Genomic DNA, 23540 nt, shown 5'->3' on the forward strand with positions numbered 1-23540 from the left:
ACTTTTGGTGGAGTCTATCGGATTTTCCATGTATAATATCATGTCATCTGCAAAAAGCGAAAGCTTGACTTCATCTTTGCCAATTTTGATGCCTTTGAGTTCCTTTTGTTGTCTGATTGCTGATGCTAGCACTTCCAGCACTATGTTAAACAACAGCGGTGAGAGTGGGCATCCCTGTCGTGTTCCTGATCTCAGGGAAAAAGCTCTCAGTTTTTCCCTGTTGAGGATGATGTTAGCTGTGGGCTTTTCATAAATGGCTTTTATGATCTTTAAGTATGTTCCTTCTATCCCGACTTTCTCAAGGGTTTTTATTAAGAAAGGGTGCTGGATTTTGTCAAAGGCCTTTTCTGCATCGATTGACAGGATCATATGGTTCTCTTTTTTTTTGTTAATGTGATGTATCACGTTGATTGATTTGCGAATGTTGAACCAGCCCTGCATCCCAGGAATGAATCCCACTTGATCATGGTGAATAATTCTTTTTATATGCTGTTGAATTAGATTTGCTAGTATCTTATTGAGAATTTTTGCATCCATATTCATCAGGGATATTGGCCTGTAGTTCTCTTTTTTTACTGGGTCTCTGTCTGGTTTAGGAATCAAAGTAATACTGGCTTCATAGAATGAGTCTGGAAGTTTTCCTTCCCTTTCTATTTCTTGGAATCGCTTGAGAAGGATAGGTATTATCTCTGCTTTAAACGTCTGGTAGAACTCCCCTGGGAAGCCATCTGGTCCTGGACTCTTATTTGTTGGGAGATTTTTGATAACCGATTCAATTTCTTCGCTGGTTATGGGTCTGTTCAAGCTTTCTATTTCCTCCTGATTGAGTTTTGGAAGAGTGTGGGTGTTTAGGAATTTGTCCATTTCTTCCAGGTTGTCCAATTTGTTGGCATATAATTTTTCATAGTATTCCCTGATAATTGTTTGTATCTCTGAGGGATTGGTTGTAATAATTCCATTTTCATTCATGATTTTATCTATTTGGGCCATCTCCCTTTTCTTTTTGAGAAGCCTGGCTAGAGGTTTGTCAATTTTGTTAATTTTTTCAAAAAACCAACTCTTGGTTTCATTGATCTGCTCTAGAGTTTTTTTAGATTCTATATTGTTTATTTCTGCTCTGATCTTTATTATTTCTCTTCTTCTGCTGGGTTTAGGCTGCCTTTGCTGTTCTGCTTCTATTCCCTTTAGGTGTGCTGTTAGATTTTGTATTTGGGATTTTTCTTGTTTCTTGAGATAGGCCTGGATTGCAATGTATTTTCCTCTCAGGACTGCCTTCGCTGCGTCCCAAAGCGTTTGGATTGTTGTATTTTCATTTTCGTTTGTTTCCATATATTTTTTAATTTCTTCTCTAACTGCCTGGTTGACCCACTCATTCGTTAGTAGGGTGTTCTTTAACCTCCATGCTTTTGGAGGTTTTCCAGACTTTTTCCTGTGGTTGATTTCAAGCTTCATAGCATTGTGGTCTGAAAGTATGCATGGTATAATTTCAATTCTTGTAAACTTATGAAGGGCTGTTTTGTGACCCAATATATGATCTATCTTGGAGAATGTTCCATGTGCACTTGAGAAGAAAGTATATTCTGTTGCTTTGGGATGCAGAATTCTAAATATATCTGTCAAGTCCATCTGATCCAATGTATCATTCAGGGCCCTTGTTTCTTTATTGACCGTGTGTCTAGATGATCTATCCATTTCTCTAAGTGGGGTGTTAAAGTCCCCTGCAATGACCACATTCTTATCCATAAGGTTGCTTATGTTTATGAGTAATTGTTTTATATATCTGGGGGCTCCGGTATTCGGCGCATAGACATTTATAATTGTTAGCTCTTCCTGATGGATAGACCCTGTAATTATTATATAATGCCCTTCTTCATCTCTTGTTACAGCCTTTAATTTAAAGTCTAGTTTGTCTGATATAAGTATGGCTACTCCAGCTTTCTTTTGGCTTCCAGTAGCATGATAAATAGTTCTCCATCCCCTCACTCTCCATCTAAAGGTGTCCTCAGATCTAAAATGAGTCTCTTGTAGACAGCAAATAGATGGGTCTTGTTTTTTTATCCATTCTGATACCCTATGTCTTTTGGTTGGCGCATTTAGTCCATTTACATTCAGTGCTATTATAGAAAGATACGGGTTTAGAGTCATTGTGATGTCTGTATGTTTTATGCTTGTAGTGATGTCTCTGGTACTTTGTCTCACAAGATCCCCCTTAGGATCTCTTGTAGGGCTGGTTTCGTGGTGACAAATTCCTTCAGTTTTTGTTTGTTTGGGAAGACCTTTATCTCTCCTTCTATTCTAAATGACAGACTTGCTGGATAAAGGATTCTCGGCTGCATATTTTTTCTGTTTAGCACACTGAAGATATCGTGCCAAGCCTTTCTGGCCTGCCAAGTTTCAAAAGAGAGATCAGTCACGAGTCTTATAGGTCTCCCTTTATATGTGAGGGCACGTTTATCCCTTGCTGCTTTCAGAATTTTCTCTTTATCCTTGTATTTTGCCAGTTTCACTATGATATGTCGTGCAGAAGATCGATTCAAGTTACGTCTGAAGGGAGTTCTCTGTGCCTCTTGGATTTCAATGCCTTTTTCCTTCCCCAGTTCAGGGAAGTTCTCAGCTATAATTTCTTCAAGTACCCCTTCAGCACCTTTCCCTCTCTCTTCCTCCTCTGGGATACCAATTATGCGTATATTATTTCTTTTTAGTGTATCACTTAGTTCTCTGATTTTTCCCTCATACTCCTGGATTTTTTTATCTCTCTTTCTCTCAGCTTCCTCTTTTTCCATAACTTTATCTTCTAGTTCACCTATTCTCTCCTCTGCCTCTTCAATCCGAGCCGTCGTCGTTGCCATTTTGTTTTGCATTTCGTTTAAAGTGCTTTTCAGCTCCTCGTGACTGTTCCTTAGTCCCTTGATCTCTGTAGCAAGAGATTCTCTGCTGTCCTCTATACTGTTTTCAAGCCCAGCGATTAATTTTATGAGTATTATTCTAAATTCACTTTCTGTTATATTATTTAAATCCTTTTTGATCAGTTCATTAGCTGTTGTTATTTCCTGGAGATTCTTTGAGGGGAATTCTTCCGTTTGGTCATTTTGGAGAGTCCCTGGCGTGGTGAGGACCTGCAGTGCACTTCCCCTGTGCTGTGGTGTATAACTGGAGTTGGTGGGCAGGGCCGCAGTCCGACCTGATGTCTGCCCCCAGCCCACCGCTGGGGCCACAGTCAGACTGGTGTGTGCCTTCTCTTCCCCTCTCCTAGGGGCGGGATTCACTGTGGGGTGGCGTGGCCCCTCTGGGCTACTTGCACACTGCCAGGCTTGTGGTGCTGGCGATCTGGCGTATTAGCTGGGGTGGGTAGGCAAGGTGCACGGGGGCAGGAGGGGCAGGCTTAGCTCGCTTCTCCTTAGGCGATCCACTTCAGGAGGGGCCCTGTGGCAGCAGGAGGGAGTCAGATCCGCTGCCGGAGGTTTGGCTCCGCAGAAGCACAGAGTTGGGTGTTTGCGCGGAGCGAGCAAGTTCCCTGGCAGGAACTGGTTCCCTTTGGGATTTTGGCTGGGGGATGGGCGGGGGAGATGGCGCTGGCGAGCGCCTTTGTTCCCCACCAAACTGAGCTCTGTCCTCCGGGGGCTCAGCAGCTCTCCCTCCCTTTGTCCTCCAGCCTTCCCGCTTTCTGAGCAGAGCTGTTAACTTATGACCTCCCAGACGCTAAGTCGCGCTTGCTGTCGGAACACAGTCTGTCAGGCCCCTCCACTTTGCCAGCCAGACTCGGGGGCTCTGCTTGGCCGGCGAGCCGCACCCCCCCCCCCCACCACCCCGGCTCCCTCCCGCCAGTCCGTGGAGCGCGCACCGCCTCGCCGCCCTTCCTACCCTCTTCCGTGGGCCTCTCGTCTGCGCTTGGCTCCGGAGACTCCGTTCTGCTAATCCTCTGGGTTATTTAGGCAGGTGTAGGTGGAATCTAAGTGATCAGCAGGACGCGCGGTGAGCCCAGCGTCCTCCTACGCCGCCATCTTCCCCTCTCCTCGACTCTGGAGTATATTTAAAAACAATCTCCTCCTTTATCGTAAAAACATAAAAATGAAATAATACATTTTGCGAGAAATCTAGGGGTTGAGTGAGGTAGATCATTTTTATTACCTGATTCTGAGGTGAGGGGGAAAAAAAGGCCTGGGCTGACAAAACCCCAAATCTCTGAATGTTCTGACCAGTACTTTTTGGACTATACCATGCTACTAATTATCATTACCTTTATAGGAAATAGTAAATAACAATCACGTTTCCCTGACATTTTATTTTCATAATAGTAAGACCACTGATATTATTATAATTACTATAGAACGAACCTCATTTAAATAGCAATGACAATTCTGTAATTCTTTGTGTTCACTAAGAAATTTAAAACTTAACCACGGAACATAATTACAATACGGACCTTATTAGTACTGAGGATTGAACTTACCAAATATCAAAATTCCCAAAGCTTGTCTTCCACTGTTTGGTTAGGATTGTCAGAGCGGGGCAATAACTGGCCAGAGGACCTCTAGGAACTGTGGAGCCAAATGTGGTAGAAAGGTCTCCATCCTAATAAAAAAATGCACTTTCATGATCATTATAAATAGAGAGTGTGCACTCTGAACTTTTTTCCTTTTCAATCATTCTTCTCTTTCTTCTCCTCTCTTTTCCTCTTCTCTTCCATTCCTTTTCTTTTCTGTATCTCCTCTTTCTTCTCTAGCTCTCTTCAATAAGAATTTGAGATAGCATCTCTTAAACATCAGAAACATTATAAACTTAATAAAATAGAAGTCTTTTCTCATTCTGAATTCTATTGGATAAAGCCCTTCCTCAGACAGTTCTAGTGTATTAGCTGTTATTTAATATTTTTTTGCTATCTGTATTAAATTCTAGGCACAGCCAGGGACGTCTTGGTGTTTGATTAACAGTTATGTAATTTTTGCCATATAAAGGAGACTGAATAACTAGTTGTTATATTAAGTTGAAAAGATAATGATTTCTTAATCCCCCAAATGTGTAGTCATATATATTAACTTGCTGATGGAGCTGTTTGTTAGTTAAAATAAAACGTACTTTTCCTTCCTTCCTTCCTTCCTTCCTTCCTTCCTTCCTCCCTCCCTCCCTCCCTCCCTTCCTCCCTTCCATCTTTCTTTCTTTCTTTCTTTCTTTCTTTCTTTCTTTCTTTCCTTCCTTCCTTTTGAATGTGACTTTGGGGGAGAAAGAGAAAGAAAGTTTCCCTAACTCCCCAGGTCAGTGTTTTCCTTCTCAAATCACATCATGTTTGTAAAATTATAAACTCTAAGCTGGCATAGTCCATCAGAAATGTAATGCAAGCCACGTGTGTAATTTAAAAATTTTCTAGTAGTCACTTCAGGAATGCAAAAAATAAATTACTTTTAATAATATATTCTATTTAATCTGATATAGTTACAATACACCTTAAGTATGTAATAAAAATAAATTACTAATGTAATATTTCACATTCTTTTTTAAAAAGTTAAATGTTTGAAACCCTGTGCGTATTTTATATTTACAGGACATCTCAATTCACATTTACCATATTCCAAGTGCTTAAGAGCCACACGTGGCTAGTGGCTACCATATTGATTAGCCTAGCTCTAAACCATTTTTAAGTGATTTCACAACATTTAGCATAGCATATGCCTCTTTCATCTTTCAAGTCTGTAAAATAATAGTTCTAGATAAGGTCTAGAATTCTATTTTGGGAGAGCTAATTAAAGAATAAGAACATGTTGAAATACTATTCATTCAACAATTGGATTTTGAGGGCTTTTTATATAGCCTAGGGCTGTAAATTCAGAGTTGAGTAAGACTTTCCCTGGCCCTAGTGAGTTTGCAGTAGATGAATAGTAGGGGATAGACTTATAAAAAGATTTATTGCAATATAAGGGCTAAAAACTGCAACGAGGGCATCAAAGTTATGCTAGGGAAGCAAAGAGGTGCAAAAAACTGTCTTCCTAGGAAGAGTCTGGAAAGCTTGACAGGGGAGGAGGAAATATTTCAATTGACTTTTGAAAAATGATTCAGAATATGCTGGGCACAGAAGAGGAAAGAAAATTACAGGTGGAAGAAACAGAATGTTATCTAGGTAGGAGCCATGAAAAAGTGGAAGAGGGAAACTAACATAATTTGGATATCTGCCTTATGCCAACCACCATCCTGGACAAGTGATTTTAGTGTTGAAAGGGCAAAGCATTTGAGGAACAGTAGCAAGTTCAAAGGTCTAGTTCTTAGAATGTAAGGAGCCAAGATGTATGTGAAGAGGTTGGTTTGGGCTGGATTTTGAAGGGCCTCACGTACCATACTAACAAGATGAGTGTAATTTGGAAGTAGTTTTACGTGGCAGTAAACCATACGTATTGGATCAGACTATACCGTATTTGAATTTGAGCTCCATTACTTAATAACTTTGTGACTGTGAGTTACTTGTGCTTCTTCAGTGGTTTTCATTTGTAAGATGAGGATAACAGTGTCCACCTTAATTTCCCAGAGAATTAAAGGAGATAAATATTAATATGGAGCATTTTAGCACAGGACCTGGCACATAGGAAGCATTCCTTAAATGATAGATACGATTGTTATTATTTACGATGGCAATAGAGACCCAGGAAAGGTAGGTGTGTGTGTGTGTGTGTGTGTGTGTGTGTGTGTGTACTATTCAGTAATTCTGATGAAGGTTATGGTAATCTGGCTGCAGAAACAGGCAGTAGAGAGACATTCAGAAACTTGTTGCAGAGATGGAGAAATGATGGAGTCAGATCTAAGGCAGTGAGAAGTAGAGATGGAGAGAATGACTGCAGAGGTGGAGGAGGGCATTATGTGAGGCATTTCTGAAGGGTACTGAATGAGTCTGAGTGATTGGATAGGGGTGGAGCTTGGAGAGAAGAAAGTTGCCCTAAAGTCGAGGGCTTGGGGGAGTTGGCTAAGGAGAACACGTATGATTAGAAAGTGTTCAGGGGGAAGCTGGTGATTTGGGGGAATAAGAGATAGAAATAGATTTGCAGACCATCAACAGACTGATGGTAGGTAAGGCTGTGGGTAAGAAAGAGCCATTCCAGAAAAACATGTGAAGCGAGAAGAGGAAAGTGACAGGTCCCAAGGGAAATTCCTCAGTTTATGGGTTGGGCAGTTTAAAAAATTAGAAGAAAGGTCAGAGAGATAGAAGGAAGATTGGAGAGACCGGTGTTGTGGAGGCAAAAGAAAAAATAAATTAAGAAATCGGGGATAGTTATTGTGATAACAGGACGCATAACACACAGGATCCTATGCAGTGCCTCCATACAAGAAGTTCATTGCTTTTTGTAAAAGTCCAGTTCAGTGTGTGTGTGTGTGTGTGTGTGTGTGTGTGTGTGTGTGTTTGCGTGCACTCATGTTGAGGTAATGTTCTGCTCCAAGAAGTTACTCAGGAACCCAGGTTGATGCAACCTAACATTTTTATCCTTACTTTTTTTGGGTCACCTTGAGAATAGATCCCCTTACCAGACAACCAGGAGAGGAATAGAGCTTGGAGGAGCAAAGGGAGGAGACAAACCCCCTCCAGCATAACACCAGGCCTGAGAATAGAGCGCCACACTTCTCCAGGAAGGAACCTAATCTCTCAGCCCCACCCAGCTGCAATGGAAGCTGGGAAATGTAGTCTAGCCAGGTACCTAGGAGGAAGAAGAAATAGATTTAGTAAATGACAAGCAGTCTTTGTTATGGGAAGGTTCAGAAGTGTGGATTAAAAGAAAGTGGAACAGTAAGTGTGCAGTTTGGTAAATGGATCACTGGTGCCTTCCACAAGAATATTTTAGCAGGGCCCTGTGGAGTGGCAGAGTATAGGGCTCTGCTGATCATAAGAAGAATACAAGCCACTCTTCATACCCTTGTTCTTTCCAGGAATTACCAGGAGCTATCATCAGCCTGAATTCTAGTCACCTGTTTGCTACAGAATGGAAAAACTAGTCACCATAGTAAGACCAAAGCTTTTTCTTTCTGCAGAGAGCCACAAAGCCTCAGCATACTGCAGTTGTTGTGGCTGTGTTCCCAGAAGCTCCAGCTTGACACATCTAGAGTCCAGAGTCTCTCTGATATCATGTGGGGATGGCAGGGATCAGGGAGCAGAAGAAGCATCTATTGCCTTAAGCGTATGCAGTATATGTGTGTACATGTATATGAGTGTGTGTATATTCTAGTGTTGTGTATATAAAGATGACATTTGCACTCTGTCCCTGTTTGGAGAGTAAAGATCTATGATCTTAGGAGAGCAAAATTTAATTCTTCATTTGCTTTTTATCCAAAAGCTAAAACTGCAGATATTGTGAGGTAAGTCAATGTACAGGCATTGCCATAAGAAGTGCCCTTGCATAGGCTTAACTGAAGAAAGCAATCATTACACACACACACACACACACACACACACACGCGCGCGCGCGCGCCCCAATTCACATGTCAAAGACTGTTACAAACCTGTAAGCAATGCTTTTGATGAGGGGCTAGTTAGTTGGTGAGAATTCTGCCCTGTTAACACATGTACTTAATCACACATTTAGCCATGCGGCTCCCAATAGGGACTTTTCCCAGCAGGATATGTAACTGACAGACTGGATTCTTTCTTATCAATTGAACAAACATTTATAGAAAGCCTAATGAATCTTGAGCACCATTTTAGACCCTGAGAATTGCTGTAAAATTCCCATTATACTCTTTTCTTAGTGGATATTTGAAAGCTACATCATTAAGTGTACTTTTGTCTGTTTCAAAGTCTGTTAGTTCCATGGGAGAATCTGGAAGGGAGAGACGAATTTTTTCACGCAAAGGGATGAGGACTGTAGTTATGTTTGTGACTTGCCAAACTCTGAGAGAAGAGCTAGGCTGTCCATGTGATGCAAGTTGTTAGTTTGGGTGTTCTAAGGAGACTGGATCTTCCAAGCTCTTTCTTCCGTGTGTCTCCCTAAACTACAAGCATAGCTGAGTCTTGAAATCACTGGGATGGTTGAGTCACTAATTTGGACTAAATGGTCCCCCCAAACCTCTGCATTATTTGAATTATAACCCACAATTCTTTAAGAATCAAATTCCTCCTAATCTGCCACTGAGTATAGAAATTCATCTGGGGCACCTGGGTGGCTCAGTCGGTTAAGCGTCCGGCTTCAGCTCAGGTCATGATCTCACAGTTTGTGAGTTCAAGCCCCATGTCAGTCTCTGTGCTGATAGCCCAGAGCCTGGAGCCTGCTTTAGATTCTGTGTCTCCCTCTCTCTCTGCCCCTCCCCTGCTCTCACTCTGTCACCGTGTCTCTCAAAAATAAATATTTTTTAAAAAATTAAAAAAAAAAAAGAAAAAATTCAGCGAAAACAGAGCCAAGTAGATGGTAGATGGAAAACACATCTCAGCTAAGAGATATTGTCTTCTGGTAGTAAAAAAAAAAAAAAGATCTATTGACATGGAGACCAGGGGGGCATAGGAGGTGGTTTTAAGGGGAAAAAAAGTGATGAAATTGAGGTCCTGGAGGACAGTAATTTCAGAGGCGTCAAGCTGGGCAGGTGGAAAAAGCGAGATGGAGGAAGGGGGAGACCCAGGACCTTTTCGATGTCCTGTGTGTGCCCTTTGTGGTGTCAAACTGAAGCACTCTTCAGTTTCTCCAAAAGAAGAGTTTTTGGTAAACACAAGTCCTTTAAACTCACCTCAACCACAACCTTGCTGTACAAAAGCTCAGTTAATTTCCTCCCACATGGCTGATGCCATCTTTCCCCTTCCAGAATGGCGTGGAGGGACCTTTCACTCTCCCCGCATGAGTGAAAGGGACTCCCAAAGGCAAATGATATTTAGTTTTCACTTTTTCTAGCACTTTACAAGTTTGAGGTTTTCTACTAGAATGATTTAATATGGTTTTAAAATATCCTCCTTTTAGCTATTTGTGTCCTTTTTGGAGGTGTTAAACATGGAAGCAATTATCCTGTTCATGACAGGATTTTTTTTTCCCCTTGGCTCAATAAAGCTTTGTGCTTTGTGACACCTGATGCGTAGGTAAGGAATTGGGCTTATTTTCTATTAATTCACAGTGAGTTTCTTTCCCTTAGAGAGCTAAAGGGTAGGATGTATGCTTCTCTGAGAGATAAACCACAATCTGTTAAGTGTGTAGGAGGACACTAAAAGCTAGCAAAGATTATGTTCTAGCAAAGTAAAATGTGAAAATCTTCCTTTTGCATTACCCTATAACCATGGCATAAAGGCAAAAAAAAAAAAAAAAAAAAGCTGATTAAGTGGTTTCGTGACAAATAAGCTAGAAAAGGACAGTCCTTTTGGTTGAAATAATTCTGCAAGTCTAAGCTGAAGTTGTTTTCAGAGTGTGTGAGCCACTGTACTTTTTAGTCGATGGGTCCATGATTCTGAAAGGCTCAGGTTTGTACCAGTGTTCAGAAAGCTGGGGCACCGCCAACAGGGAATATAAAATAAGCTCTTTGATTTCATCCAGAGTGTCTAATGTGTGCCAAGGGGGGGCAAATCATATTAAAAGAGAATAGGGTTTTTGTCGTTGTTCTTCATAGAACAATGAGCGCACCAGAGTAGATGGTTTGTGTTCTGCCCAAACTGTGGCCATAGTTAATTGTCGTTGGGAGCATAAAACATTTTATTCTATGTGAAACTGAGGCCAACACACATTTAAAAATGCAACTTCTGGGGCGCCTGGGTGGTTCAGTCGGTTAAGCGGCCGACTTCGGCTCAGGTCATGATCTCGCGGTTTGTGAGTTCAAGCCCTGCGTCGGGCTCTGTGCTGACAGCTCAGAGCCTAGAGCCTGTTTCGGATTCTGTGTCTCCCTCTCTCTCTCTGACCCTCCCGCATTCATGCTCTCTCTCTGTCTCAAAAATAAATAAATGTTAAAAAATAAAAATAAAAATGCAACTTCTTTCTTCATTTTCAGATGCTAGCAAGAAAATAGACATTTAAAAAGTTGCCTAGCAGAACTGACACTCCCCAGAGGTCAATAAATCTCATCCCAGAGCTGGAGGTGGATAGAGACGGCAGGTCAGAAGTGGTTTGCAGAACCCAATGAGCCTTTGTGAAACATGAGAAATATTCACGGGTAGTTAAAGTCAATATGAAAAAGTCAATTATCACAGCCTCATGGTCATAACTTTTATAAAGGATTTTCAGTGGGGCAGCCATTCTACTAAGTCCTTCATGGACGTTATCTCCGACATCTATCAAATTGGTGATCATCTCTGTTTGCAAGATGAGAAACTCAAGGTAAAGAGGGGTTAAGTAATGTTCTGAGGGGAATAGTGCTCATAAAATAGGGGAGGAGAGGCCCTGAGAACACTGAGATTCGAATTCAGGAAATCTTGAGTTGCAAGGCTGTGGTCTCAAGCACTGTGCATCAATGCATCCAGAAATCCTTTTATGATTAAGACCATTGGAGGAGCCAAAGTCTTATTGGCTTATGTGGATGCTGATGACAATATAGTGCTATGTAGGAAACAATGAAATAGGTAAAATTTGCCTCTGGTTCTCATTCACTTTCTCTTTATTCCCCCTCCACGAACCCTGCTTGTTCTAACCCCATTCCATATTGCAAACTCCTTATTTCATTTCTATAGGATTTTTTTTTCTAGAAGGGATTACTGTTGGAAATAGATTATATTAGTTTATAAAGGCTTCAGAAGTCACTCCTTTATGGGGTCTTCGTATTTTAATAGGAAATGTTTAAGGAATAAAAAGTTTTTAAGACACCTAGGGGCCATTTCTAAAAATGATGCTTCGGTTTCCATTTCAGGTTAGTGGAGATGGTATTTTTCAGGCTGGGGGCTCTGTCTGAGGTTCTCAAAAAATACTATGGAAGGGAAGATGGCAACCTTCTTGTCTCCTGGAAAGAAACTGTAAAGAAATGGGAAGAGAGAGTTAAAGGAAGGAGAAAACATCATGGGGATGGGGAAGGATCCAAAAAGGAGGAAATAATGAAGTGCTGAGTTCAAATTCCACTCCTGCCAGTTTCTAGCCATGTGACTATGGGCAAATGGTTGAAAGTCTCCTATATAAGACTATTTAATCGAGGGGTGCCTGGGTTGCCCAGTTGGTTAAGCAGCCGGCTCTTGATTTGGGCTCAGGTCATGATCTCGCAGTTCATGAGTTTGAGCCCTGCAGAGGCTGCTTGGGATTCTCTGTTTCCCTCTCTCTCTGCTCCTCCCCCCCTCTCAAAATAAATAAACAAACATTAAAAAAATAGTTAATAGAATTTGAGGATTAAGTAAGATAATAATTGAAAAAGGCAGCAACTAAATGCATGCTGATCATCAGGATGTCTTCAGCTAATGTTGATGTCCTCCCCTTCCCCTGCCATGCTGTGTATTATATTTGGGTGGGGGTGATCAAGAAGGGAAATGCTAAAGATTAGTGGAGGAGAACTGTCTAAGAGAAAAAGAGACTAAGCTGTGAAATACTTATTCTCTGATGTGAATCAATCTTGTTGCATGCATTCACTCATTCATTCAATAGACACTTATTGATTGCTTCTGCAATTCTCTTGTATTTTAAGCTTAGCCTCACTTGGGTCAGCTCTCTACAGCACTTAGGAATGCTGATTTTGCAGAATCATGTCTTCACACATCCAGAATCCAATAAACCAAGGCAACTTAAAGCATTAGGCGTTGCTGGTGTCTCTCTTGGTCCTTCTTCAGATATAGTTTCCAAAGAGGACTTCAAAATGTTAAATACCATTTTAGTTGACACATTATCCTGGAGCACTCTGATCAGAACACCTTAGTTAATCAGCAGATCTACTATAAACCACTGGCCATTGCTGTCTTTGGTAGATGTACACTTGTGGCTGGGAAAATATCAAAATATGGTCATTGTTTACCTACTTACGAAACTCCACAGCTCCTGAGTTAGCCACAGCAGTTGAAGCCACATAGATGATGTAAACTATCGGATTATTAAGAGCTTCCCTGGATTTTAATTGAGGATCATGAATTATATTCTTGTTCTTCAACTAAGACCATGTACAACATAGATGCCTGATGCCTCTGGCCCTTGAGTTATATACTAAACAGGCCAAGAAGGATAGATCTTAATCAGGACTAACTTCAAAACTGTAAAGAGATGACTTTAGTCATCTTGTCATGGCACTATGCTACTGGTGGTTTGCACCCAAGCACTCCTTGAACCTCCAGCCTCATCAGCCTGCACATACAAATAAGGGAATGGTGATGTTAATTCTTGAATTTTCCTGGCCTTATAGTTCTCTCACCACCAAACTGCTGGGTCTCCCCCGCCAAATTCTCCCACTTCCTGACAGTCGGGAGGTCTGTTTCACACGTGTTCAGGGAGACGTTTGCACCCACTGGGTACAATACCGCTTCACTGGCTCTGCTCAGCACTGGCTGTGCTAGTTATCCCTGCTCTTTGTGAAGAATGATGCTCTCTACAGAACATTCCACCCTGGGTCTTCCCAATATGACACCTGGTGCCCTGTTCTAGCCAGGCTTCACCAAACTGCCAGAGTGTGTTTCACATAGAAAAAGAGAGAATCTTCCCCTCACTCTCTCCCCCATCTGTCACCTGGGCCATGAGCGAGAGCTGCCTGGCAGACAAGTAAATATCTTCTTCAGATTATGCCTATCACCACCTTCCCCATTTGCCACATGAGGTAATGTCAAGGACTGCAGGAGAACCATATCATCCCTTCTATTTTTGCCAACTCTGCCCTCTTTCCTCCAGGTCTCTATGAACCAACTTCCCTTCTCCTTCAGCCAAAAACCAAAAGCCTTTATGGGTATTCACCTAGGCATATCTATGCCCTATGGGTGGGTCATTGTCTCATCATCCCCGTCTCTATTTAGGCTGGGCCAGGTCCACAATGCTACTCATTCATGAAGTTTTCTGGTTTCAGTGAGCTCATAAACACAAGAAAACTGAGGATCTGATGATAGTTGGAGCCATCAGCCAGTGTAGATGATCAACACAAGGACTAACCCTCTCCCATCCTGTAAAGGGAGTCAGAGTAGCAAACAGAAGAACTCTGGGGGAGCTTACTCACTCATTTCATCATGATTATATATTGAGCGAAGTGGATCCCAACAAGGAGAAAGTATTTGGCCTAGACGTCATTTGTACCTGGAGCTGAGAGGAAGGTATTCATTTCTGTGGGTTTCAACACAAGACAGAGGCTTAGTCTTTGACTTTAAGTTCTGCCAGGGCAGGAGAAAGGCAGGGAGTCGTGGGATCCAGATAGAGAGATAGGTACACCATCCTCATAACTTCAGAGGAGACAGGGAGACAGACAACATGGGTAGTGAGGTAGCTCTTTGTTCAACAGTGCACCATGGTTTAGTGACCAGGATCCTCAGAGCTAGCTGTCCAATAAGAAGACACTATTTTATCCATGACCTCAGAGCCTCTTACCTTTTTACTTGAAACAGGACCTCCAGTCATTCATTCTGGAATCAAAGACCTCAAGGTCTTGAAAACGACCCAGTCTGGATTTGAAGGGTTCATCAAGGACCAGTTCACCACCCTCCCCGAGGTGAAGGACAGGTGTTTTGCCACCCAAGTGTACTGCAAGTGGCGCTATCATCAGTACAGAGACGTGGACTTTGATACTACCTGGTAGGAGTGTGTGCTAAGGCCTGGCGCTGGCTATGCTCTCTTCCCGTTACTAAACCTACGTGGAAATCTTAGCTGCTATTAGCTAAAATGACCTTGAACGGACCACCCAAATTCCCTGACCTTTTGGGTTTTCATCGATTATATCAGTAGTTCTCAAACATTACTGTGTGTCAGAATTACCTGGGGGGCTTAGTAGAAGGCAGATTACTGGACATAACTCCAGAGGTTCTGATTCTGTAGGCCTGGGGTGGGGCCTGAGAACTTGCATCTCTAATAAACTCCCAGCTGCTGCTGCTGCTGCTGGACCAGGAACCACACTTTAAGAACCACCATATCAGGCGAGGATAACGATATTCGGCTTTACTACCTCACGGTAGATACAGAGAGGGCTAAATGAGGGTGACCAACTCATCCCAATTTTTCAAGGACTTTTCTGATTTTAACACTGAAAAGTCCCACGCCCTGGAAAACCCCTTGATTGGTAGGCAAACTGGGACAGTTGGTCACTCTAGGCTAAACTCGAAATGAGATGATGTTTACAGAAGCAGTTTATAAATGATAAATGTGTTAACAACGTAAAGGTACGCCTATCGTTATAATATCCTTGGCAAGCAGGAATGAGGCCTCTGGACTCTGAGTTTGCTTTTTGACCAGGCATCTCATTCCTCTGCTGAAGTTCTCATTGCTAGAAACTGCTACTTTCTGATGAGCTAGTATCTGCCCCCTGGTAGCTTCTTCCCAGTGGTATAGTTCTGCTCTACTCCTTTTATTATGTGATGTGTCTGAAAATACTTACAGAGAACTTCACCTCAATCTTCTTTTTCCCGAGTATTCCCCATTGGCAGCAGGCTGATGTATTTCTGTTAGAGCACAAAATTGAACATGGCAGAGTCAGGGTCTTAGCTGGGCCACCCACTCAGGAAAGGAACTTAGTGTGGATCATATAACTTTCAAGATTCCTCACGTTTAAACTGGGGATAATAATAGCACCTGCCTCAGGATATTGAGAGAATTCAATGAAGCAATCACATAAAACCCATAGCACAGAGCCTGGCACAGAACAAAACCCCTAAAAACATAATAATTCAAGGAACTGGCCAGTCTGAGCAGTAAGAGGGTTGGAGTACTTGGAGGTCCTCTTCATAAGTTCATCAAATGTGATGGAGATTTACCCTGGAATGCCCAGTGGGCCCTAGTTCCAGATGATGAAGATAGCCTAGTGACACTCAATACCTTTGTTGAATAGGGTGTGTGTGTGTGTGTGTGTGTGTGTGCACGCACGCACATGTGTGGGTAAAAAAAGGGGAAGTGAGGTGTTTTTTAGGGGGCATTACCAGATATTAATCTCTTCTTTTTTTTTTAATTTTTTTTAACGTTTATTTATTTTTGAGACAGAGAGAAACAGAGCATGAACGGGGGAGGGTCAGAGAGAGAGGGAGACACAGAATCTGAAACAGGCTCCAGGTTCTGAGCTGTCAGCACAGAGCCCGACGCAGGGCTCGAACTCACAGATGGCGAGATCATGACCCAAGCCGAAGTCGGCCGCTTAACTGACTGAGCCACCCAGGCGCCCTGATATTAATCTCTTCTAAAACCAGCAATAAAATTGTTTACTGCAGGGAGAGAAGGTCACTGCTTCTTAGCTTTATAATGCACTCCTAAAAGGCCACCCTATGAGTCCTTAGTTGTTTTTTCTGTGTTTTAGGGATACTGTTCGGGATATTGTCCTAGAGAAATTTGCTGGACCCTATGACAAAGGCGAGTACTCGCCCTCTGTCCAGAAGACCCTCTATGACATCCAGGTGCACTCTTTGAGCCGGGTTCCTGAGGTATGTTTTGTCACTTGCCACTCTGAAGACTGAGAGAACTTGTTGTGTCTCCTGTCAGCTCTGACAGAAGAGTTGAGAGTTAAAATAAGACAGTGGAAGACACATGAAAAATGACATCTGTTGTTGTTCAAAAGCTTGTTATAGCAAGTGAGAAGAGAGCAAAAAATGGAAAAATCTGTCCAACCTGAAAACATGGGCCACTGCTGTAGTTCTTTAGTTTGTTGAAAATTCTTTGGGTCCTTACAACCTGCCACAATTTAAGCCTCATATCAGGACACTCAAATGCCTTGAAGGAGGGATAATTTGGCCAAGAGTCTATGTTTCAGGGTAGCCAGAGAATGAAGGATAGATGCAGACAGATTCCATCCATCCATCCATCTGATGTTATTGAGTAGTTATTATATTTCTGTCAGCACATGAAGAATACGAAGATAAATTAGACAGTGTGCCTACCCTTAAAGGGTTCATCATTTGGTAAAAGAAGACAATAAGTAAACTAACGATCCAGTAAAGCATAAAGCATTATAGAAATACAGAGAAAGGCACCTAACTCAGGTATGGAAGATTGGGCCAGCCAGGCTTTATGGAGGGAGAGGTGTTTGAGTTGAGTCTTAAGGGTCAAGTAGGGGTTGGTTATCTGAGTTCACACTCAAGGGTGAGGGAGCATGGTAGGTATAAGACAGGAGCAGCATGGAATAATCATTTGCTGTTGAGGTTTTGGTATATGTGAAGTGCCAGGAATGAACATCTTTCCATGTGCCTAAGGATGAGGCAGAAATCAGACCAGGAGGATCTTTGTGAGCTTGTTTATAGTCTGTATTTTATTTTCAAAGCCCTTAGGAGCCACGGAGGGGTTTAACCAAGGTGTAGCACTACTGAATTTGCACTCTAGAAAGATCACTTTAAAAGAAGGGTGGTAAATTAAAAGGACAGCAGACCACAGATGAGGAGACCTGCAGGGAGGCTATTTGGAGGCAGAAATCTGGCAAAGAGGGTCTGAAGTAAGTAAAGCCATGATGGGTGGAGAAAAAGAGTACCAGTCTTAGACGTGGGCAAGAGGGATCCTGCCATGACGTGGAACTTTCCAGGATGTTTTCTGGCTATCCTTTCTCCACTGGATGAAGAGTCAGTGGGGCCAAGGCAACACATCCTTCACAGGGGCACACATCCCTTTACAGTTTCTCTGGATACCTGCACCCCAGAATTAACTGCCCAAAGAACCCTGAGACCACTTTTAGAACCTGTGCAAACCTCTTCCTCAGATCCACCCTCCGGAGGCAGATCATGCCATCAGTGTGTATACCCTTGGGCCTGCGAGTGGGCAAAGGGGTGGAAACTGCTTACAAACACTCAAGCTAGCATGTCCACATGAGGCCAAGAGAGAGGAAGGGATGGGCCAGGGGCTGGGGTCTGGCTCTTCCCACACTACAACATCCTGCATTGCAAGCAGTCAGAGAAATTTCAGTTAGGTTCTGGCTTTCCAGGCTGTTATGAAGGTATATTTGTCAAGTAAGAAGGATAGAACATATTTCACTTAAAAATTTCTTGCTTGGGGGCGTTTGGGTGCCTCAGTTGGTTAAAGGCCAGACTCCTGGTTGTGGCTTAGGTCATGATCTCATGGTTCATGAGTTTGAGCCCCACATAGAGCTCTGCACGAACAGTGCAGAGCCCGCTTGGGATCCTCTCCCTCTCCCTCTGCTCCCTCCCTGAAAAAAAGCCAAAATGTTGCTTGCCTGATTCATAACTTTAAACATCTGGCATGTGGGCCTTCAACTGTACTCTTACCCCAGGGTCTGTAAATGTTCAGGATAGGCTAGAGAGGAGGAAACAGACTGAGGAAGAATTTAGGAGGTTGACTGGCCACCACCAGGAGGCCAGTTAATATACTGAAGTTCTCACTGTTTTCTGACCCAAGGAACGCTTACTTTTCTGGAAACCGATTTTGTACTTGGAGGGGGAAAGAATGCGTCCACTATCTAATAATGGGACTAGCAGGAGACAACTGTGTCACGCAGTAGAGGAACATCAGAAAGTGTCTCAGAGACGGAGGTGGAACTTGAGTAATGGACTCACGGGCAGTTGGGTTACTGGGGAGGAGTGACAGAGAGATAGATTCACAGTTGCCCAATGTGATCCATATTACTTTGGATTCCAGATAGAAGATATGGAAATCAGCCTGCCAAACATTCACTACTTTAATATTGACATGTCCAAAATGGGATTGATCAACAAAGAAGAGGTAAGAGAACTTTAAAAATATGTAAAGAACGTCTACCCTCCTACCCCTGCACCCTTACCTGTCTTTATAAAATTGGGATGATAATATCACCAACCAAAACTCTTAACAGTTGTTGCTTTTGGAATATTTATAGTTGCCACTGATTAGAGTCCTCTTAGATTCTGGGCCTTTCAAAACCTGGGGCTGGAATGCCTTAGAGGTGGATGAATGATTATGGAGGAGGGTTGGAAGCTAGAGAGATTAAAAGACAAAGAAAGAACAGAGTGTGCCAGAGGAGACAGCTCGGAGATGTACTTCGAAAAGTGCCACACAGGGTCACAGCTTTGTTATTCTTCCATCATGAGGTAATAAAGAGAAAAAAAAGATTCTATTTCCCTTCTTTCATCATCTTTAACTTTTGACTAAGTAGTCAATTTAAGTAGCATATAAACAGAAAATGTAAACAGAAAGAAAGGAAGACTGTTTCCAACTGTAATTATAGAAAGCAAGATGAGGGGGTGCCTCCGTGGCTCAGTCGTTAAACATCTGACCCTTGATTTTGGCTCAGGTCATGATCTCATGGTTTGTGAGGCTCTGCACTGATGGCATGGAGCCTGCCTGGGATTCCTTCTCTGCCCCTACCTCACTTGCATGCTCTCTCTTTCAAAAATAAATAAACAGGAAGAAAGAAAGAAAGAAAGAAAGAAAGAAAGAAAGAAAGAAAGAGGGAGGGAAGGAAGGAAGGAGAGAAAGAAAGAAAGACGAGGAAATGCACTTTTTGAAAGGAAACCTTGTTTTGCAAAAACACCCTGACTTGTTTTAAGCCATGGCAGAAGGTTAAACCAAGTGTGTCTGACTAGACAGCCTGAAGTAGTGTGTCCTGGGAGATTGGAACTGTCCTTCCCCTCTTGAGCCATTTTCAGAATGGTAGGATTTCTCTATTCCTGTTTCTGTCCTGCAAATTATGTTAATGGGCTCCATCAGGCTGTGCTACCACAGCCGTAGGTGGAGGCTGGGGAACAGCACTGGGAAACAAAGGCTTAGGCGCCTGGGATAGCTTCTAGAGAACTGTGAGTCACAGACGAGAGCAACATTGATCCCAGGTCCTGTTCATTCAACTGAACAGGGAGGCAGCATCGTTTATGTCACTGGAAGGAAAGGATGTCGATTACCAGAATACCATTAATTAGAATTAAAGCCCTTTAAAATAATTACCTTCTAAAGGGCAAGAGAGGGACCTGAAAGTAATCTTGGCCATGTTGACCAAAGGTAAAACAAATGGGCCCCAAACAGAAGAGGGTCAAGCTCATGACTGGAGCAGTGCTCAGCTGAGGAACCAGCAAAGAAACAAGGTCTCCTCAGGGCCCCCAAACACCTGTGACCTGCACTGATCCCAGCTCAAAGACGTGTCACAGGGCTTGCCAGGTGTGCCCCTATATCCAAGAAGTCAGACTTGCAGCTTCCTCAGCTCCCACCTGAAGCCTGCGTGGGGGCCCCGAGACGGGAAGGCCCAGATCCTTGGGGCCACGGGTCCGTGTGAAGGCACCTGAGAAGCTACACAAGTTGTCCTGACTCTGTGTCTGTGCTTTGGGGTTGGGGGGTGGGAGCTGCTCTCAGGCCCTCAGCCAGCAGGCGTGTACAGAGTGAGGGCAACGCATGAGAAGCAGGGAGTCAGGATGCACTGACAACAACAGAGAAGTGACAAATGACAGGGTGGAAAGACAGAACATCTCTAAATTTACAGCTGTCTGAAACCACTTAGTATTGGGCTAACAGCCCTGAGGACCTCAGATGTTCCTGAAGGCGTGGTATGATCGCATTGGACATTGATAGGTGTTCAAAGTGAATTCTCAAGCAAAGGCCAAATTATGTTCACCACATTCTGTTTAAAAAGCAGAGATAGATAATGCATTTGAGAAACATTTATATCCCAGTGATTAAAACCTTTCAAACACTCTTAAATTTTCTGGACAATCAACTCATCCCTCCACTATTGCCAGAAAAATAAAGCATTACCCTGCTTAAAATAACTTGACTTTAGTGCATATACGTTTTCCTATTTAGTGAGTTGTTGTTTTTTTTTTTTTTTTTTTTTTTTTTTTTTTTTTTTTTTTTTTTTTTTTGATTTAATATTGATTCATAGAAAACAGGAGAGGTCTATTTTAATGCTTCTGAAGTTGCCATGTGGTTTTTCTACAGGTCTTGCTACCATTAGACAATCCCTACGGCAGAATTACTGGAACCGTCAAGAGGAAGCTGGCTTCGAAGCTGTGACAAAGTAGCTACCATCGCCAGGAGCCTACTCTCAATTGAGGATTTCCTTCAGCCTCTTGTGATGCTGGAAATCATAGCATGTAACCATGCAAATTTTCAAACTAGTATGTTGATTTATAGTGTTAATTTTCCTCCTGTATGAAAGAATTCTTCCGCTCCTAGCTCAGCAAGGTGTTTTGTGATTAGTAATTATAACATGCTTTATGGATGCAGTTTACTTTACAAATGCTACACGGTATTAGAACAGTCATAAATCAAGATTTCTTTTTAGTTGTCTTGTGCCTTCCTATCTTTGAGAAGCTTTAGAACCAATTCACTAAGAAAATAATCATGAATTAATGGATGTGTCATATCAATTACTTTGTGCACAAGTTCAAAAGTAAGCATTGTTTTCATCCTACTGATGCAAAAACTGCTTTTGGGCACTGCAGAAAATATAACGACAAAATCATCTTTTGAAAACTTTCACCATTGTGACTTCAATTAGACTGAATATTTGGATTTCTAAGAATGCTCTAGCATATGTATCACTGGGAATTTATTTATACTCTAAAAATACTTTTATAATCTTAATGTATTGGTTTTAGGACTTTTACAACTCTTAGAGAATATATAGTACACACTGAAAAAAAGTATAACTTATTTTTCTTTGAATAAGGTCTCACTTTGGCACAAAGAACCCATCTAATAAGTGCTGAGTCAATATACCAATCAATGAATCTACATATAGAAAGAAGAGGACACTCTATACAAATATCAGTGATGATGATTTCTAGATTGTGGGATTAGGAGTGATTTTTATTTTTTGCCATGTGCTTTTCTGAATCTTCCATATCTGAACATTTATTACTTTTATAATCAGAGAAATAAATATAATTGATGATTTAAAGATATATACAGACTTGACTGGTGATTATCTTTATATCAGTTGAGTAACACTATTTATATATATGTTTTATATATATATATACTATATATAATATACATATATGGTATATATCATATACCATAGAGCTTCATAAACTATAATTAAACTGTAATTTTAGAAACCCATGATGAAAACCTGTCCACATGAACATGGAACCTTCTTCCATTTAAAAAATCTACATTTATTAACTTTTTAAAATCTCCATTTTTTATAAATGCTTACATATAAGTACTTAGTATTATTTGATAATTCTGCTTCATTCCCCTTTGTAATACTACATAAGCTAGCATGGTATAGTGTTTAATTTCACAAACTCACTTAAATCCTGGATCTACTTCTTTCTAGCTATATGATAAGTATCCTCATCTGTAAAATAGAGGTGAAATAGAATCTAACTCAGAGGTATTTCAAGCATCAAATGGGTTAATGTTTGTAAAGTGCTGTGATAATGTTTATGGCTGACACACAGAAAATTCTGTACGGGGCACCTGGGTGGTTCAGTTGGTTGAAAGTCAGCTCAGGTCATGATCTCACGGTTTGTGAGATGGCTCTGTGCTGAGAGCATGGAGCCTGCTTGGGATGCTCTCCCTTTCTCTTTGCCCCTCCTGTGCACTCTCTCTCTCTCTCAAAATAAATAAATATTTTTTTTTAAAAAAAGAAATTTCTATATGTGTTTGTTAAATGAAATATCTTGCCTTCTTTTCGTGTGTTATTAGACCCAAGTAGAAAATCTTCCTTGGACTTTATGAGTGAGGTGAGAGATGGGAGGCCGGAGAAGAGCAAGCCCTAGAAAATGCTGGAAACCCCACACAAGCTAGTGCCTGCCGGGAAAGAACACGAGATAAGCAGGATGAAATAATATGATAAGGAAAGTTTTGTGCCACACTGAATACTCATGTTACAAAATGGGCTTCTATATCATGTCACTTGGGTGGCCAAATTGCTTAGTACATTTTATTCCTCTGCTGATTTGATAATCCTGTTTAAAGAGGAATTTAGAATTCAACATGATTTTTTCTAAAAACAAACAAACAAACAAACAAACAACAAGAACAAAAAACGTAGGCCCTTCTTACTAGCTATTATCTTGGTCAGGAAAGTTTTAGAAACACTGTATTTGCTTCAGAGAAGAAATTGATGTTAGAGCAGAATCCTTAGACGTTGTGGCCCGTTTTGAACATACATGCATTGTGCTTCTCCTGAGTCTTAAAACATTTATTGTAGTTGATTGCAAATGAGCTATTGGATGTTGTATCCCAGGTGTTATTTCCCAGGCAGGAGAGCCTGGAGTCTGAAATTTTCAAGGGCCAGAATCCTATTTTGTGAAGAATGTTTTCTTGTGCTTAAAATTGTAAATTATGCTGAAAAACAGGCTTTGGGTTTCACCCGGTTTTGTCAGTGCTGGCAGAGGAGCAGGCCAGCCTGAACTACAAACACCGGCCAGGTAATTTGTATCAAAACATTTTGTAATTTTGTTATAGAAGGCTACAGGCTCTCTGTTCCAGTTTTTCTGGGAACCCACTTGCTCTACAGTGCTTTCTCTTCTCTTCCCCCCATCCTTACCCCAGCCCATCTCAAGTACTTTCCTGGGGGAATAAAGCAGGTGACTCCAGCCCATTTGCTGCCTGGAGGCAGTTTGCCTGGCACCCAACAGAGCAGCTGTCATCTGGGGCTTGTGGTTT

General features: G+C 41.8%; 1 protein-coding gene across 1 annotated transcript in view; it reads left to right on the plus strand.

Moving 5' to 3' along the window:
- LOC132672604 (uricase) overlaps window positions 1–21881 on the plus strand; it is a 37581-nt gene extending 15700 nt beyond the window's left edge. Inside the window, exons 5-8 of the mRNA XM_060624796.3 lie at window positions 14423–14609; window positions 16315–16438; window positions 18594–18677; window positions 20856–21881. Coding sequence (XP_060480779.1) covers window positions 14423–14609; window positions 16315–16438; window positions 18594–18677; window positions 20856–20930 — 470 coding nt within the window. The 3' untranslated portion in view covers window positions 20931–21881. The remainder of the gene's footprint in view (window positions 1–14422; window positions 14610–16314; window positions 16439–18593; window positions 18678–20855) is intronic.
- The last annotated feature ends 1659 nt before the right edge of the window (window positions 21882–23540 follow it).

This window comes from Panthera onca, chromosome C1 (genome assembly GCF_046562875.1).
Source record: "Panthera onca isolate mPanOnc1 chromosome C1, mPanOnc1 haplotype 2, whole genome shotgun sequence".
In the NCBI taxonomy this organism is placed as follows: Eukaryota; Metazoa; Chordata; class Mammalia; order Carnivora; family Felidae; genus Panthera; species Panthera onca.